This window comes from Bubalus kerabau, chromosome 3 (assembly GCF_029407905.1).
Source record: "Bubalus kerabau isolate K-KA32 ecotype Philippines breed swamp buffalo chromosome 3, PCC_UOA_SB_1v2, whole genome shotgun sequence".
NCBI lineage: Eukaryota > Metazoa > Chordata > Mammalia > Artiodactyla > Bovidae > Bubalus > Bubalus kerabau.
In genome coordinates, this window is record NC_073626.1 from 121219963 (window position 1) to 121238851 (window position 18889).

The following is an 18889-nucleotide window of genomic DNA, read 5'->3' on the forward strand; positions in this document are numbered from 1 at the left end:
ATGACTGGAAAAACATTTTCATAGGATGAAAATCTGCCTGAGATAAACGGGCACTAGATAGGGAAAGGTAACAGATTCATCTATCCATTCAACTGGAAGACCAATTTTAAGATACTGTATCTTGATAAGAAGGACATAACCTTATCAAATATAGTAGAGAGTAAGCATGTTTGTCGATGGAACAATGTCAGTTGTTAATGGAAATTGACTAAAGTACATGGACTGGTCACACAAAATCCAAGTAGTTAATATATACATATTTAGATATAGACATGTAGATATAGATATTTATATCTAAGTATAAATAGGTATCTATCTAATCTACCTATCTATCTATCTGTATATATAAATAGTGGATTTCAGAGCTTTAAATGGCAGTCAGTGTTGTAAGATTCAAGCACAAATTGGATGTGTAGAGTTAATGTTCATTTTGAGTCTAATTTACAAGTTTGGTGTAAGATTATTTGATTTATTATTGTTAATTAAATGTCACTATGCAATTTGAGACCATGTTATTAATGATGTTGAAATTAATATTAAAATTAAAACCTTGAGAGAAAAGGAGGAGATGTTTAGAACTGAGGAAGGATAACTTGTAAAGCAGTAACTGAATTGTCTGAAATTTTTCTCTGCTTGTTAGCTCACATATGTATATACATGAAGCCTATGGATCACAGACAAAGAGAGTTTATTAGTCATAGCAACAGACAAATCATCACAGGGCAATGTGTTGAGAGCCAGATGGTACCTTCTCGTACAGTGAGGTGCCTTACAGGAATGGAACCCTGTTAAAAGAAGGCTTTTCTCTTGCATAGAATTGCTAGTGACTGCCCATCCACAAATCTACATTTGGAGGCTGTGGTCAGCCCAGTTTATTCTTTCTAGCATAAGGGAAAATTGAGAGAAGTTTTGTGCTCAGATGCTCAGTCATGTCTGACTGAGACCCCCTGGACTGTATGCTACCAGGTTCCTCTGTCCATGGGATTCTTCTGATAAGAATACTAATGTAGGGTGCTGTTCCCTCCTTCAGGGCATCTTTCCAACCCAGGGATTGACCCATGTCTCTGATGTCTGCTGCATTGCTAGGTGGATTCTTTACCACTAGCACCACCACCAGCCCAGGGGCTGACTAAAACAAAAACAAAATTAGAGAAGAGAGGAGTGATTTAAGTGTTTTCACAGTCTGTTATTTTATCTTTATATTTTTCAGTTTACATGTTACCTTAAAATAAGCTCTATTCTTTGTATGTGTCATCGTAGTGTAGACTTCTAAACCTTTCAGATCCTAGCTGACATTTACGTTTCACATAAGATGCTTGGTGAAGGGAAGACAGAGTCTGTCTTCTTTTTGCTTTCAAACTTCAGTAGATTGGACCACTCGAGAGATATATGTGTTTGATGTTAAGAAAGCTTTGGTAAAGCCCTTGTTATTTTTGAAAATTTTATTTATTTTTTATTTATTTATGTTTTTATTTTTGAAAATTTTAAATGAAGAAAGTTAAAAAACACTTACAAGTGGTATTTATTTGCTGCTGCTGCTGTGGCTAAGTCGCTTCAGTTGTGTCTGACTCTGTGCAACCCTGTAGATGACAGCCCACCAGGCTCCCCCATCCCTGGGATTCTCCAGGCAAGAACACCCGAGTGGGTTGCCATTTCCTTCTCCAATGCATGAAAGTGAAAAGTGAAAGTGAAGTCGCTCAGCCATGTCTGACTCTTCACGACTCCATGGACTGCAGCCTACCAGGCTCCTCTGTCCATGGGATTTTCCAGGCAAGAGTACTGGAGTGGGGTGCCATTGCCTTCTCCGATTTATTTGCTACTGCTGTGCAAACAGACCTTCTAGTAGGAAGAGGTATTTTAAATTCTGGAGAGTAGTATTTAAGTTTTCTCTTAGGTGCCTATTTTGCAAATAATCTAAAAAATGAAATGATCATATAAGAAATGCTGCTATTCAAATTTTAGCTACAGATCAAAATAACATCATTTAGTTGAGTGGCCATCAACGGTTCCATCTAGTCTGTAAAGGGCTCTTTATCACAGGAAGTGTCATTCATAGGATTGACATTTCCATATGAATTAATGATGATTACTCAGAATTATGACAACATTTAAATTAAGACAGCCTTTATTCTGATTACAAACTTTCAGGAATATAACATTTATTTTTTACATTTGTCTTTATCCTACTTAACAGGAATTCAGATCCAATTTTAAGGTAAATATACCTCTCATGGCAGACTGGGAAACAAAAATTCTTCCAAGTGTATAGTTATTTGGGGGATCCAAAAATAATTCTTCTAGTGACATTGCAATGATCAGGGACCAATCTAACATTTCTAAATATGGTAAGTAAAGTGAAAGATCTGTTCTATGAATGAAACAAACAACAAAGAAGTCATCAGATTTTTCTTTAAAGTTATCAGAGACTAAATGTTTTAGGTTTTGTGAGTCATATACTAGGTGTTGCAGCTACTAAAATCTGCTATTGCAGTGCAAATACAGTTACAATATATAATAAATAATCATGTAAATGAGTAATCATGACTGTGGGAAAAATTTGGTGCCTCCAAATCTAGACCACATCAACTGCCAGAGTTTATCAAACACTGATCTAGCATACAGAGAAAATATGTCTGTCTGTATCTCTCTGTATAGTTTATATATATATATATATATATATATATAATATTTTATTTAACATCTTAATTAAATCAGTATCATAGGGCTTATATTGATTAATGTTGACTTCAGTTTAGTTGAGTTCAGTCACTCAGTCGTGTCTGACTCTTTCCACCCCATGAACTGCAGCACACCAGGCCTCCCTGTCCATCACCAACTCTCAGAGTTCACCCAAACTCATGTCCATTGAGTCAGTGATACCATCCAACCATCTCATCCTCTGTCATCCCTTTCTCCTCCTGCCCTCAATCTTTCCCAGGATCAGGGTCTTTTCAAATGAGTCAGCCCTTTGCATCAGGTGGCCAAAATATTGGATCATGAACTCCTTATTGTCAAATTAAGACTTAAGTTGAAGAAAGTAGGGAAAACCACTAGACCATTCAGATATGACCTAAATCAAATCCCTTATGATTATACAGTGGATGTGAGAAATAGATTTAAGGGACTAGATCTGATAGATAGAGTGCCTGATGAACTATTGATGGAGGTTCGTGACATGGTACAGGAGACGGATCAAGACCATCCCCATGGAAAAGAAATGCAGAAAAGCAAAATGGCTCTCTGGGGAGGCCTTACAAATAGCTGTGAAAAGAAAAGTGAAAAGCAAAGGAGAAAAGGAAAGATATGCCCATTTTAATGCAGAGTTCCAAAGAATAGCAAGGAGAGATATGAAAGCCTTCCTCAGTGATCAATTGCAAAGAAATAGAGGAAAACAGTAGAATGGGAAAAACTAGAAATCTGTTCAAGAAAATTAGAGATACCAAGGGATCATTTCCTGTGAAAATGGGCTCAATAAAGGACAGAAATGGTGTTGACCTAACAGAAGCAGAAGATATTAAGAAAAGGTGACAAGAATACACAGAAGAACTGTACGAAAAAGATCTTCACAACACAGATAATCATGATGACATGATCACTCACATTCACCTAGAGCCAGACATCCTGGAATGTGAAGTCAAGTGGGCCTTAGAAAGCATCACTATGAACAAAGCTAGTGGAGGTGATGGAATTCCAGTTGAGCTACTTCAAATCCTGAGAGATGATGCTGTGAAAGTGCTGCACTCAATACGTTGGCAAATTTGGAAAACTCATCAGTGGCCACAGGACTGGAAAATGTCAGTTTTCATTCCAATCACAAAGAAAGGCAATGCCAAAGAATGCTCAAACTACCACACAATTGCACTAATCTCACACAGTAGTAAAGTAATGCTCAAAATTCTCCAAGCCAGGCTTCAGCAATACGTGAACCATGAAATTCAGATGTTCAAGCTGGTTTTAAAAAAGGCCGAGGAACCAGAGATCAAATTGCCAACATCCGCTGGATCATGGTAAAAGGAAGCAAGTTCCAGAAAAACATCTATTTCTGCTTTATTGACTATGCCAAAGCCCTTGACTGTGTGGGTCACAATAAACTGTGGAAAATTCTGAAAGAGATGGGAATACCAGACCACCTGACCTGCTCTTGAGAAACCTATATGCAGGTCAGGAAGCCACAGTTAGAGCTGGACATGGAACAACAGACTGGTTCCAAATAGGAAAAGTAGTATGTCAAGCCTGTATATTGTCACCCTGCTTATTTAACTTATATGCAGAGTACATCATGAGAAATGCTGGACTGGAAGAAGCACAAGCTGAAATCAAGATTGCTGGGAGAAATATCAACAACCTCAGATATGCAGATGACACCACCTTTATGGCAGAAAGTTAAGAAGCACTAAAGAGCCTCTTGATGAAAGTGAAAGTGGAGAGTGAAAAAGTTGGCTTAAAGCTCAACATTCAGAAAACGAAGATCATGGCATCTGGTCCCATCACTTCATGGGAAATAGATGGGGAAACAGTGGAAACACTGGCTGACTTTGTTTTTGGGCTCCAAAATCACTGTGGATGGTGATTGCAACCATGAAAGTAAAAGACTCTTACTCCTTGGAAGGAAAGTTATGACCAACCTAGATAGCATATTGAAAGGCAGAGACATTACTTTGACAACAAAGGTGCATCTAGTCAAGGCTATGGTTTTTCCAGTGGTCATGTATGAATGTGAGAGTTGGACTGTGAAGAAAGCTAAGCTCCAAAGAATTGATGCTTTTGAACTATGGTGTTGGAGAAGACTCTTGAGAGTCCCTTGGACTGCAAGGAGATCCAACCAGTCCATCCTAAAGAGATCAGTCCTGGGTGTTCATTGGAAGGACTGATGCTGAAGCTGAAACTCCAAGCTTTGGCCACCTGATGCGAAGAGCTGACTCATTGGGAAAGACTCTGATGCTGGGAAATATTGATGGCTGGGAGGAAAAGGTGATGATGAGGATGAGATGGTTTGATGGCATCCCTGACTCAATGGACATGGGTTTTGGTGGACTCCGGGAGGTGGTGATGGAAAGGGAGGCCTGGCGTGCTATGGTTCATTGGGTCACAAAGAGTCAGACACGACTGAATGACTGAACTGAATGGAAAAATAAATTAAATTGAGAAATATTAAAAAGAATATTGTAGTAGAAGGAAAAATTCATTAAGATTCTTCAGTGGGATGGATGCCATATTATTCTACTCTACAGAAATTATAAACTGATGAATATTAGTTCTCTCAAAGTACCACCAAAATAACCTTATATACATGAATAAGCAGAGATGAGTTTGTTGCTTACTTGGCAAAGATCACTTTCTTGCCCACTTGAGAGTGGGCAGCATATTCTGCAAAGAGAGTGGCAAAGGAGAGATGTTTTTTATGAGGTTTTGGGGGGATGTGGTTTTACAGGTCTTTCAATAAGTAGTATTGATTAGGACTGGTTGAAATTTTGTGTTGGAAATGTTGGGGACTAGTGAATTTTAGAAGGTGAGGGCTTGGGAGAAGATCTTGAATAGTAAACAGTCATTTGGTTGAGTTATGTATTGTTCTGAGAAAGAAATGTTTACTTTAGTGAGCATTAGTTGAGTAATCTATTTTTCAAATAAATGGGTTTTCAGAAAGTTCCTGAAAAAAATAAAACGATGAGGGTATTTGCAACCCCATCTTCCGGGCAAGAATGTTATGAAATATTAAAGCCATATTAATGCACACACTTGAAGAGTAAATTCATGTTAATGTACACTGTGGAATATGTGTGTATGCATAGTTTCATTTTTGAAAGGAACAAGAGATAGAGTGTTTCTGGAATTTGTAAAGTAACTGAAAACCCAAAATAAACACATTGATATTGAATAAAAATAGATAGTAGAAATATTTGAAAGAAATTATATGATTAAATATTAAATGATTCATGTAGAAGTGCAGAAAAGAGACATACAGAGTGAAGACGTTAGAAGTGCTGAGAATCTAACAATGCTTTGGGAAAGATGAAAATTCTGGACAGGATTTGGTCTTTGGATACTGGATATCATAAGCAAAATAGAGTGGGAGAGAAAAAAGACTTCTGGATATCTCTCAACAATAGATGATCAGGGCGTTTTTTAAAAATAGAGATCAGGAGATAATAAATAGGGAAATACATGCTGAAGCCACTCAGTGAGTGACCTGAGTGCAGTGACTGTTTTCCAAGCATATGAGAGAATTCCAAGTGTTCTTTAGGATGTTATACTATGTTATGGGAATAAACTACAGGCATAAAGAACACTGAAAAAACTAAAACAATCCTCCAAATGAGAGGTCATAAGGCACAATATTAATATAGGAGTTGAAGAGAAAGAAAAGATGTAATGAACTTATATGTGTATATACATATGCATACATACATATATACATAAATATATATATATATATTATACATATATGTCTGCTATGTTTTATGTATCTGCAAGACATGTATGTCATCTAGCATAGAAATGGAAATATAAAGCCAACATACAGGAGAGGTCAGGGCTCAAAAGTTTAAAAAATCAATTTTGGAGGTTTTGAGGTTTCCCTAGTAGCTCAGTGGTCAAGAATCTGCCTGTCAATTCAGGGGCTATATGAGACATGATCCCTGGGTCCAGAAAATCCCCTGGAGGAGGAAACGGCAACCCACTCCAGTATTCTTGCCTGGGAAATCTCATGCACAGAGGAGCCTGGCCTGCTATGGGATTACAAAGAATGGGATATGACTTAGTGGCTGAGCGACAAGTAGAAATGACCACTCAGAGAATAGCAATTGGGAAAAAAGAGCTCAGAGTTGAGCTTTGCAGGATGTCTTTGTTTAGACAACAACTGTTTGAGTAGAATGTGTGGACGTTTTTAAAGAAAGGATTCCAGGCCAAGATAATGGTTCAAAGGCAAAAGAGGACTTAAGAATCCTTCTGCTCATTTTAAGTGTCACACAATGCAAAGCTGAGTAAGGTGGGGATAAGCATGGGGGGAAAGCACGTTGGATTTGGTTATCCCAGGTCAGTTTTGATGTTGGCAGCTTGTTATTTGAGGGGAATGAGGACTGAAACTGTGCTTCAGAGAGATACAGAGAATTACATGTATGGTGGGCACACAGGATAAGTCTGAAATCTCTTGTACAGAAGATTTATTGAGGCTTATTTTGAAAGGACAAAAGCCTAGAAAAGAGCAAAGAGCTGAATGATAGTGATTATTATTATTAATTTCTAATATAGAGAAGAAATAAATACACCATGAAAAATACAAGTAACTGGCAAGAAGGAGATATTTAAGAAATATTGGAAATCAAGATATTTAAAATTATGAAACATATTCAATTTGGTTAAAAAAAACAGCTGTATTTTTTTTTTTTTTTTTGCTTTTCAAATAAGAAAGAGTATCTCTTTCTAGAAGTCTGGGGAAAGAGAAGAATGTATATGGCATGATATTTTGAGGTAGACAAAAAGGACAATAAGCCATTTCTGATGTCCTCAATGTTCGCAGGTGAATATATGGAGCCGGGGGTCTTTAAAAAGTGAGGAAAATTTCTACAGATATGAGCAGTGTTTTAGGAGAGATGGTTTAGGGCCTATTGTGTTTCAGTTATGATTAATTCAATAGTCTAGATTTACTATTGATATCTTTAAATAATGATTAAATCTTATTTTGATATTTAACATATTCTTCCTGAATTTATTTGAACATTTTCAGTGATTATTATTTCATTATTTTGTTTTACTGTTCTTTTTTTCTAATTTTTTCAATTTGATTGAGTGTGAATTTAAAAAAAAAAGATGCCATAGAATTTTTCTTTGAGATATGTTAAAAAATAGATTTTTAGGACAAAAATCACATTTGGATTAAAATGTTTCAAGCAATCAATTTGTCAAGATTTTTTCCACTTTTTGAAAATTCTCTCCACAGATGGATGATGGATGATAGATTTAATTTTGAAACATTAAAAGCAAATTACCATGTTAAAACTAAATGCATAATTAAATTATCAAAAATAACATTAAAAAATAAGGTGACTTTATATAGATATTCAGGGAAAGTGAATTTCATCAGCTGTCAACACCCAGAATAACCTGTTATGCAAAGCTGAGTTTATTACCTATTTTAGTCAGGGAGGGCAATATTTTGACTGTCTTAGAATGTCCAGAAGGAGGGATTGGTAGGGAAGGATGGGATGGGGGTTATGTATAGGGCTGGAAATCTAGAAGTGAATTGTTAAGACAGCTCTTCCAGTGTGAGGGTCTGATTGAAGAGGTGTGCATTTCATGATGTAATGGCCTAGGTAGATTGACACTGAGAGACAAATATCTTGAAGTGAATCTTAGAGAAACAGTTACTAATAAGAATTATGGTTGTTCAGTCACTAAGTTGTGTCCGACTCTGTGGCCCCATGGACTGCAACAGACCAGGCCCCTCTATCTCTCACTATCTCCCAGAGTTTGCCCAAGTTCATGTCCATTGAATCTGTGATACCATCCAACCATCTCATCCTCTGTTGCTCTCTTCTCTTTCTGCCCTCAATCTTTCCTGGTATCAGGGACTGAATTAACAGTTGATAATTTGCTCAGATTTGGGAGCTTATGGCTCAGATAAATTACTTTTAAGAAAGTTTCTGAAACAAAATTAACTTTTGTACTAATTTACAGTCTTATCTTCATGGGCAAAAACTTGCAAGCTCTAAAACTAAAATCTTATGGATGTATATCCTGACTGTCTGGGTGAATGCAGAGGCCTCAGTTCTCAATTTCAATAGCAATTTGAGAACTGAACTATAATATGAATTGCATTACTACCTGCTTTGTGTGGACTAGGTATAAACTAAAAGCTTGCCTTTACCTGAAAGAACTTAAATTTAGGATATAGTACTGTTTTTTCCTTTTGCTACAAATTGTAGAAAAAGGAATTGGACACAATGACAAGAATTTGGGGGTGGGGCAGACACAAAAAACGCATTCATATAGCTCCGGATGAAGAAGCTAGACAGTGATTCTCTCTTGTCATGTCTTTTCATTTAAAAATAAAAGCATGACTGAATTGAATATGTCTTCAGGATAATTGACTCTTAACTTTCAATGAGCTGAAAAGGAAGAAAGATTATTTAATCAAAATACTGTATAGACATGTCTAATACAGTGTTTTAAGAATTTTTCAAGTACACTCACCTTGATCTTCTTGTGTTAAAACACTTTACTCATTGATCTAATTCACTCATATTTCATTACTTAATATTAAAGAAAATATGAGATGACAGTTGTAAAATAAATTCCAAAAAGTAATTTATTAATGCTATAATAGGAGTTTCAAAACTGGGAGATTCCACTAGTGATTATAAATCAAATAGTAAAGTAGCATAAATATGACACCCAGAAGATCAGATTTTAAGGACCAGAAAAAAAAATTAAAGAGAATTAATAAAGGCAGATGTTAGATGCTTTTAAAATAATTCATGCAGAAATCTGTTTCAAATATTAACCTCGAGAGTTACAGTTAAATTTTAAAAAAGAAAGGTTTCTTCTACTAATACAACACTAAAAGTCCACTAGTAAAATTTGCAGGAGTGCAGATTCAAAGGCATTTATAAACACAAATCTCTACAGATGTTTTTCAAGTCTAAATAATTATCCAATGAATTTACTTTAAAAATATTAAGTGTAGTCTTTCTCTTCTCAAACAAGCTCCATTTACTTCTAAGGGAAATATTATAAAAATGAATGTTTCTTCCCCCACCCCAATATAATCCATCACCTGCTGAGGGTTTCCTCTTACAATGAGAGACAATAATGACATGTACTACTTTGTCACTTCCATTGAAGAAGAATCACTGTTCATGCTCTCTGAACTTTTCAGTCCAGTTCAGTTCAGTCGCTCAGTCGTGTCCGACTCTTTGCAACCCCATGAATCGCAGCACGCCAGGCCTCCCTGTCCATCACCAACTCCTGGAGTTCACTCAGACTCACGTCCATCGAGTCATTGATGCCATCCAGCCATCTCATCCTCTGTCATCCCCTTCTCCTCCTTCCCCCAATCCCTCCCAGCATCAGAGTCTTTTCTAATGAGTCAACTCTTCACACGAGGTGGCCAAAGTACTGGAGTTTCAGCTTTAACATCATTCCCTCCAAAGAAATCCCAGGGCTGATCCCCTTCAGAATGGACTGGTTGGATCTCCTTGCAGTCCAAGGGACTCTCAAGAGTCTTCTCCAACACCACAGTTCAGATCAACGTCATTCTACTTGAGTATTTTATTAATACTTTGTGCTGAACCTGCTAGCAATAAGTCCTTAGATAACCAAAAGAGACAGAAAGCTTGGGGAAGTTCCCTTGCCCTTCCCAGAGCTCGCCAACTCTGGGTAAATATGACTTTTATTCCAGGAAACTTTTTTCTTACGTAAACTGAAGCCTTCTCCAGAGTTTGAAAAGAAGGAATTCTCACCTGAAATGAAAGCAGCATACTTCATAGACCAGGGGAGGAGAGGCAGGATATAGCTCAGGACAGTGGCCCCATGGAGTCCTCCTTACCTGGCACCTGCTTCACTGTGGCACAGACCAGCTTAGGTTGCCAGAAGGATACATGTTTCTAAACACAAAAGTTTCTCTCTGCCTCTGTTGACAAGCTCAGGCAAGAACCTAATGCAAATTGGTGTGTCCTCTAATGGTGTCAGAATCACATTGCCTAAGGCCTGCCATTCACCTCTGGGCATGTCCACCACCTGTAAGAGTTATTTATTAGCCAATGCAAGAAATGCCTGAGAATTGAGTTTATGTTTAATTTCAGGTGAATTAATCATTTGTGCCAAAGATAAATGCTTGTGTGGTACAGTGATTTTAATCAATATCATCTGTTTAAGTTAGGAATCATAGGCCCCTGCTTGATTTTGTAAGGCCTGCAGGCTAAGGCTGGTGTTTAAGTGGTTGAGGCGGGGGGAATTCAAGAGTAGTATTTTGTGACACAAGAAAATTCTGAGGAATTCAAGTTTCAGTGTCCAGAAATGGAGGGTTTTTTTGGGGAACACAGCCCTGCCTATTCATTTATGGATAACCTCTGGTTGCTCTCACATTACAACCACAGAGTTGAATAGTTGCAGTGGAGATCATATGCTTCATGAAGCTGAAAATATTTACTATCCAACCCTTTAAGAAAGAGTTTGCCACTCCCTGATTTAAAGGCTTGAATTCCTTTGAAATTCAAGAATGGAAAGAAAGAAGAAAAAAAAGAAAGTTCCTCAGAGGAACTCTATAGGAATAAAACATATGCCTTGAAAAAAAAAAACACAAAAGCATCAATTCTTCAGCACTCAGCCTTCTTCACAGTCCAACTCTCACATCCATACATGATTACAGGAAAAACCATAGCCTTGACTAGACGAACCTTTGTTGGCAAAGTAATGTCTCTGCTTTTGAATATGCTATATAGGTTGGACATAACTTTCCTTCCAAGGAGTAAGTGTCTTTTAATTTCATGGCTGCAGTCACCATCTGCAGTGATTTTGGAGCCCCAAAAAATAAGGTCTGACACTGTTTCCACTGTTTCCCCATCTATTTACCATGAAGTGAGTTCATTGAGGTTGGACTATTGATTCAAGCAAGCATTGATTGAGAGCTATAAGACAGGAGACCAGAGTCAGCTGGCAAGACCGAATGAGTAACACAGGTGACCAGTGTTGCTGTTGAGCCTGTGCCCATAACTATGAGATAGAAAGGAAAAGGAAGAGAGGGAAAGAATATAAATATAAAATATTTATGTGTGTAAAACCTGTTATTTTTTTACATCATTAGAAAGGTCAGCAAGTAAAGTTCATAATGAAAAGAACCTAAATTTTTTGTATGTGATGGAAGAAATTGAGAAGGTGACAGAAGACCTTATTTTAAAGATCTCATAGGTTTATCTTTCAGTACATCTAAGTACAGTTCAGATAGTAACTTGGAAATCTTTGTCTCTTCTTCTTTCTTAAAACACTTTGTCTTTTTCTGTGGCCCATGTCTTTCCATCTTTCCCTTTCTGTGTCTTTCCAACATGTCCCTGTCCTCATTTGATTGAAATCAAGAAGAATCATTGACCTCTGTGTCATCCCTGACTCTAGTAGGAGAGTCATATTGGGCTCTTGATCTTCTGAATGAAATGCTGAAGAAAAACAAACTTTATTTTTGCTAGTATTAATTGCTTCTCATCATAACTTCTAGGTGTTACTATTTATAATGTTGCAATAACTAGAGAACAGTCAGAAAACCTTGCTCTGTCAAAATGTCAGGCATTTGCACATATTCTTGACAATCCAACATGTAGTATTTATTTACCACCAGTATATGGATGATGACCATTGGGTTATATAAGTTATATGTAACTTATTTAACTTTACTTACTGTGAATAATAGGTCCAATCCCTCTCAATATTGCCTTTTTTTTTTTTCAAGACTGTACATAGGGTTCAGTTCAGTTCAGTTCAGTTGCTTATTCGTGTCCGACTCTTTGCGACCCCATGAATTGCAGCACGCCAGGCCTCCCTGTCTATCACCAACTCCTGGAGTTCACACAGACTCACGTCCATTGAGTTGGTGATGCCATCCAGCCATCTCATCTTCTGTCTTCCCCTTCTCCTCCTGCCTCCAATCCCTCCCAGCATCAGAGTCTTTTCCAATGAGTCAACTCTTCACATGAGGTGGCCAAAGTACTGCAGTTTCAGCTTTAGCATCATTCCTTCCAAAGAACACCCAGGGCTGATCTCCTTCAGAATGGACTGGTTGGATCTCCTTGCAGTCCAAGGGACTCTCAAGAGTCTTTTCCAATACCACAGTTCAAAAGCATCAATTCTTTGGTGCTCAGTACATAGGGTTAGGGAAGTACATAGGGTTAGGGAAGTGTAATACCATGGAGAAGTTTAGAACAGTAAAACTGAAAAGGAGGTTATGCTTATGCAAAAAAAAAAAAAAAAAAAAAGACACTCAAGACTACTTTTGTTTGGGTATCTTTCCTTTTATCTAATTACATATATATGTATATATTATATATATTATTTATATATCTTTTATGTGAATATAAATATCTTTCTTTTCTTAACTTCTGAGTACTCTTTCTGGCAATTTTTCTCAAGTTGATATTTTCAGGTGTAGAGTTCTTAAAATGGTTTAATTTCCTGGTTAATGTGGCTGAATTAAACACAAAATTATATAACATTATCAGTTCTCCAAACTAAATGCAGCTATTTAAATTGAGGACATCATTCTCTTTAAAGTTGACAAAGTGGATACAATGGTTGGCATTGTACCAGTCTCAGAGATTTTGACCTTTGATCAGACAACCCAGGCAAAATATCAGAGGCATAATTCGAAACCCAAGGGAAAAAGAAGTTGAGTAGAAATTGAGTGGTGGCAATACTGGATACATGAAAAAATTTGCATGAATGTGGTTCATAATGACAGTCTCAGAAATATGTCTAGTTATGTTTCAGGGGCAGCCTCGTTAAAGTTTAACTACATCACTAATTGGTAACAGCTTCAGAAATGGGAGGTGCTTCTCTTTGTCTCTTCTTTCTAAGCTCAGAAGGGGCAGCAGGTTGCCCATATTTTAGTTACTTTTCATTTGTTGAACGAAGAATCTCAGTGACCCTCTCACTAACCCTGTTTTCTTTGCACAATAGGCCATAGGCTAGACAGGCTTGCTGATCACTGAAGAGGATTAATATGAGCCAAGTGTAGAGATCTGCTCAGGTTATTAAAGGCTAACAGTCATTGTTCCAATGAGCCTGTTTATTATGCACATTATCTTCTCTATAGTCATTATATTACCTAGTCAATGTGTTTGTCAATTGTTCATATCTTTGTTGTTGCAGATACAGATGTGGTGTATAAAAGCGAGAATGGACATGTCATTAAACTGAATATAGAAACAAATACTACCACATTATTGTTGGAAAACACTACTTTTGTAAGTAATGAATAATTAATTACTTTAATCATTTCAGTGTTGTTTAGAATGCTCTCAAAGTATACATAATGGCCTTTTGTTTTAGCTTCAGTACTTGCCAAACTTTTCAGGTGACATTCAGTTCAGTTCAGTCACTCAGTTGTGTCCGACCCTTTGCAACCCCATGAATTGCAGCACGCCAGGCCTCCCTGTCCATCACCAACTCCTGGAGTTCACTCAGACTCACGTCCATTGAGTCAGTGATGCCATCCAGCCATCTCTTCCTCTGTCATCCCCTTCTCCTCCTTCCCCCAATCCCTCCCAGCATCAGAGTCTTTTCCAATGAGTCAACTCTTCGCATGAGGTGGCCAAAGTACTGGAGTTTCAGCTTTAGCATCATTCCTTCCAAAGGAATCATAGGGCTGATCTCCTTCAGAATGGACTGGTTGGATCTTCTTGCAGTCCAAGGGACTCTCAAGAGTCTTCTCCAACACCACAGTTCAAAAGCATCAATTCTTCATTAGGGCTAGTATATTATGTCGAATCAGGAGATCTATTGATAGGAAATACTCATGTGACCATCTGCTTTGTTTCTTCCCCACTGATCCTTTTTAGTAAATGAATAAATATTTCTAATAATATTATTTTTTGAATGAATATTTATTCCAGTATTTTCTGTGTCAGTTTAAACATAGGCCAATTTTTTTAAAAAGTTAGTATAACCCAGATCATTATAACTTTTTCTCTCCATTTACTTCTCATTCTTCCTGACTTGCTTTTAATTGTGATTTTCCAAATCAAGTAGAAGACAGGCTTTGTAAAACTGGCCTTTTGTTGAGGTTGCTGTGTTTTACCTTTATAATTTTGCATTCTGTCAATATCATTCCTCTTCTCCTGAATCATTGTTTAGCCTAGCAATGATCAAATAAACAACTGAATGTATTTTGTTCTTATAAATGTATATGAACTTTGGGGTAAATTAAGACCTCTTTGTTTAGATTTGCATGGAAACCCACCCCAGTATTCTTACCTGAAGAATACACACGGACAGAGGAGCCTGGCAGGCTATAGTCCATGGGGTTGCAAAGAATCGGACATAACATGACTGAGTGACTAAGCACACCATCTTAAGGTTAGATTTAGCTGTGATTACCTAATGAGTAAGTGATAGTTAATTAACTATTTCAAATGTTCAAAATCTAGCTATCAAACACTACTGAAAAATAGTATACAGTTATTTGCTTACTGTTTTAGATAAACAAAGGTTCAATGTATTTCCTATTAGATGTGTTAATATGGTATAGACATAGTACAAGGCCTCAGAAGACCTTCTGTACAAGTTAAAGGAATAAGCAAATTATCACATACTTTTTGTATTTATTCCTACTGGTACATTTGCAATAAACATCTGGTCCTCATGTTTATAACAGAGTGGTCAGGTGGAAGAGATGAACTAAAAATTGTGTTGTTTGGTGTTTTTATTTAATAAGAGAAAAGTGGTTGTTGAAATCATGAAGTGATTGCATATGTATATATCTGTTAGACTAAACCAAACAGCTCATGTACTTTAGCAACTAGGTTATTAACTAAATAACAATGACATTTCTGTTTTTAAATGAATCAGTCATTTCACAGATATTAGAAGAACAGGTACTCTGAATGCAATGTGTAATAGTATTAATACTTGTGGAATGCCAAGGAAATATGAAGCATATTTCTCACTTCCTAAAATATGGATTTCCTTGAGGGAGATAATGCTAACCTTCCTGAAAAAGCTTAATAAACAGCATGGAATAGTATCTATTATTTATTTTTCCATTTTTAATTAAGTAATATATATATTTTTTTTTTGGCTGTGCTGGGTCTTTGTTGCTGCTCACAGGCTTTCTCTAGTTGCAGCGAGCAGGGGCTATTCTGTTGTAGTGTATGAGTTTCTCAGTGTGGTGGCTTCTCTTTTACCAGATCGTGGGCTCCAGGGCACCAGGCTTTAGTAGGTGCAGTACTCAGGCTCTAGCACCTGGCCTTAGTTGTTGTGGTTGATACTTGAACTTAGTTTCTCTGTGGCCTGTGGAATCTTCCCAAATGTGGGTTCAAATCTGTGTCCCCTGCATTGGCAGGTGAATTCTTAACCACTGGGCCACCAGGGAAGTCTCTATTGTTTCTTATTTGGGTGGTCCTCTGGGATATTAGAGAAGAGGCTAAGGAATCATTGAGAGATGTTTTAATCAGTGGGAAAGAAGCCATCAGTAGGAGATAGGCTAGGGGGTAGAAAGCAGAAATTGGTAATGACGGCAGCTAATGATTTGCTGATTTAAGTCAATGCAAGTTAATTTCAATAAGACTAGTTTGGAGAAGAAACTTAAATGCATTTTGTATTTTGTTTCCTTTATTATAAAGTAATATTTTTGATGAGGATGGGTATAGGCCTTTAGTGGTCAAGCATTTAAGTTAAGAATAGACTCTTAATACCTGAATATCTGGTGTGTGACTTTCCCATATTGATCATCCCCTTACACAGGTTAATGAGGTCTTCTAGTTAGGCAGGTAGGTAGTTTAGTCACTCAGTCATGTCCAACTCTTGCAACCCCATGGACTGTAGCCCAGAAGTCTCCTCTGTCCATGGGATTTCCCAGGCAAGAATACTGACGTGGGTTGCCATTTCCTTCTCCAAACGAGGTCTTCTACTGGCTGTTATCTTTTTTTTCCCCCCAGCATTTATTCCTTGCTTTATTAGTCTCTTTGGTGCATCAAAAAAGAAACAAAACAAACAAACATTTTTGGTTATTGTTCCCTTCTGCTGTTGGTACTTCATACCAATCCCATCTCATTGTGGTTTTCTCCATGTGCTGATTAATAACATTTTATCATTATGCTTGTATGTTTAATCTTTTAAAAATCCTTTTGAGGTCTTTTTCTACTCTTCTCTCGTTAGTCTTGACTCTTAATTACCACTAAGTAATATTTAACAAATATTCAAATTTACTGATCTTCTAAGATTCATAGGATCCCTAAAGACATTTATCTCACAGCACAGATACTTAAGCAATTTATAAGTCCTGGAGGTGTCAGAATTCAACAGATGAGGGTGAGGATAAAGACTGGAATGTGGCTTATATTTGCAACTAGTTAACTTAGATCTGCAAACAAAAAATACAAATTACCATGATTCCAGATAAATTCAAAGGTACTCATTTAATCATTTCCTCCTCCTAACTCGAAGATAGCATTATTAAACACAGTCGTGTTTTAAAGTGCATACTAGGCTAAGTTCTAGATATATTTTCTCTCTCAGGCTATTCTCTTGGGAAAAAAATGTATCGGAGCATAAAAATTTTATTCATACTGCAGTTTCATTTTTTTTCATTGAACAATTAGTGATACTTTAATTACAATTATAATTAATTGGATTAGATGTCTATAAAAATCTTTGTAATAAAAGTGTACCAAAGCAATTGAAAAAAAAATTACTTAAAATGTGAAAGCAGAATAGTCTTTTGTTTAATAAGATGTATTTTTCAAAAATGTGACTGTCAATTTATTTTAAAAATTAAGATAACACCATATTGTCAGTTCTCTTATATATTTTTTAAATATGAATATGATTAGCTGTGTAATCATATAGAGCAGACACTATGATTAAAAATAATATTGACCCTGACTGTCAAAATAAAACAAAAGCAAATAATTTTCCTGAAATAGTTGTCTTAAGGCATTCTTTTGTTTTGAAGATAGGTGGATTTGTAATGAAAGAAGAAATTAAAGGGTATATAGCTTTTTGAAAAGGAGTTATGTGAAAGAAATGATTTAGCCCCCAAACTGCTCTTAATCATTTCTAAGTGTTTGGAAATGTTATCTCATAAACCCAGAACTATTTCAAACAAAGCTAATTCAGAGTGTCATAATTATGAAAATGTTTCATAAGTATTAGCTGTATTCTTTCTATTGTCAATAATTTGAATATTGCCAGTGGTCTTGGCAGAAAACACCAGTATTCATAAATAGTTCTATCAAATCTTTGTTTGACATTAGAAAGGAATTGAAAGCATGATTCCAAGCCATATGCTTAAACATTATTAAGATTTCTTTTTTTAAAGAGAGAGCTTATGTACTAATATTGGAAGAGACATGGAATATCTGTAAGATATCTGTAAGCTTTTAAAAATATGCTATTAAAATAGCCTAAAGCAGAGAGGGGAAATTCATATATTTTAATGATTCCAAGGAATGTGACCTGCATATGTTTTGGTCCAACCTCAGCCTGCAGCAGCTTGAAGCAGGATTTGGTTTCCTGGCCAGAGATTGAAGTCTGACTGTGGCAGTGAGAGTCCTGAATCCTAGCCACTAGACCAGCAGGGACAATTGACAAGGCCCTGGCCCACTGCTGTGTAGAATTGAATTTTCACATAGAAATGGAAAGCAGTGAAACAAGTAAAGTGCGTATTCGAGGAAAAGAGTATATGTGGATAGACCTAGGGGGAGGCTCAGAGATAGTCACACCCTTGTCGTAGTTTGAATCACTTCAGTTCACTTCAGTTCAGTCACTCAGTCATGTCTGCTCTTTGCGACCCTGTGGGAAGGAGCAAGCCAGGCTTCCCTGTCCATCATCAATTCCTGGAGCTTATTCAAACTCATGTCCATAGAATCAGTGATGCCATCCAACCATCTCATCCTCTGTTGTCCCCTTTTCCTCCCGCCTTCAATCTTTCCCAACATCAGCATCTTTTCAAATGAGTCAGTTCTTTGCATCAGGTGGCCAAAGTATTGGAGTTTCAGCTTCAGCATCAGTCCTTCCAATGAATATTCAGGACTGATTTCCTTTAGGATGGACTGGTTGGATCTCTTTGAGGTCTTCTCCAACACCACAGTTCAAAAGCATCAATTCTTTGGTGCTCAGCTTTCTTTATAGTCCAACTCTTACATCCATACATGACTACTGGAAAAATCATAGCTTTGACTAGATGGAT

The 18889-nt window shown here is 36.8% G+C and overlaps 1 protein-coding gene across 1 annotated transcript in view; it reads left to right on the forward strand.

The window, feature by feature from the left end:
- Nucleotides 1–18889, forward strand: part of DPP10 (dipeptidyl peptidase like 10) — an 802980-nt gene that overhangs the window by 394404 nt on the left and 389687 nt on the right. The window contains exon 4 of the mRNA XM_055572870.1: nt 13852–13946. Within this exon, the coding sequence (XP_055428845.1) occupies nt 13852–13946 (95 nt within the window). The remainder of the gene's footprint in view (nt 1–13851; nt 13947–18889) is intronic.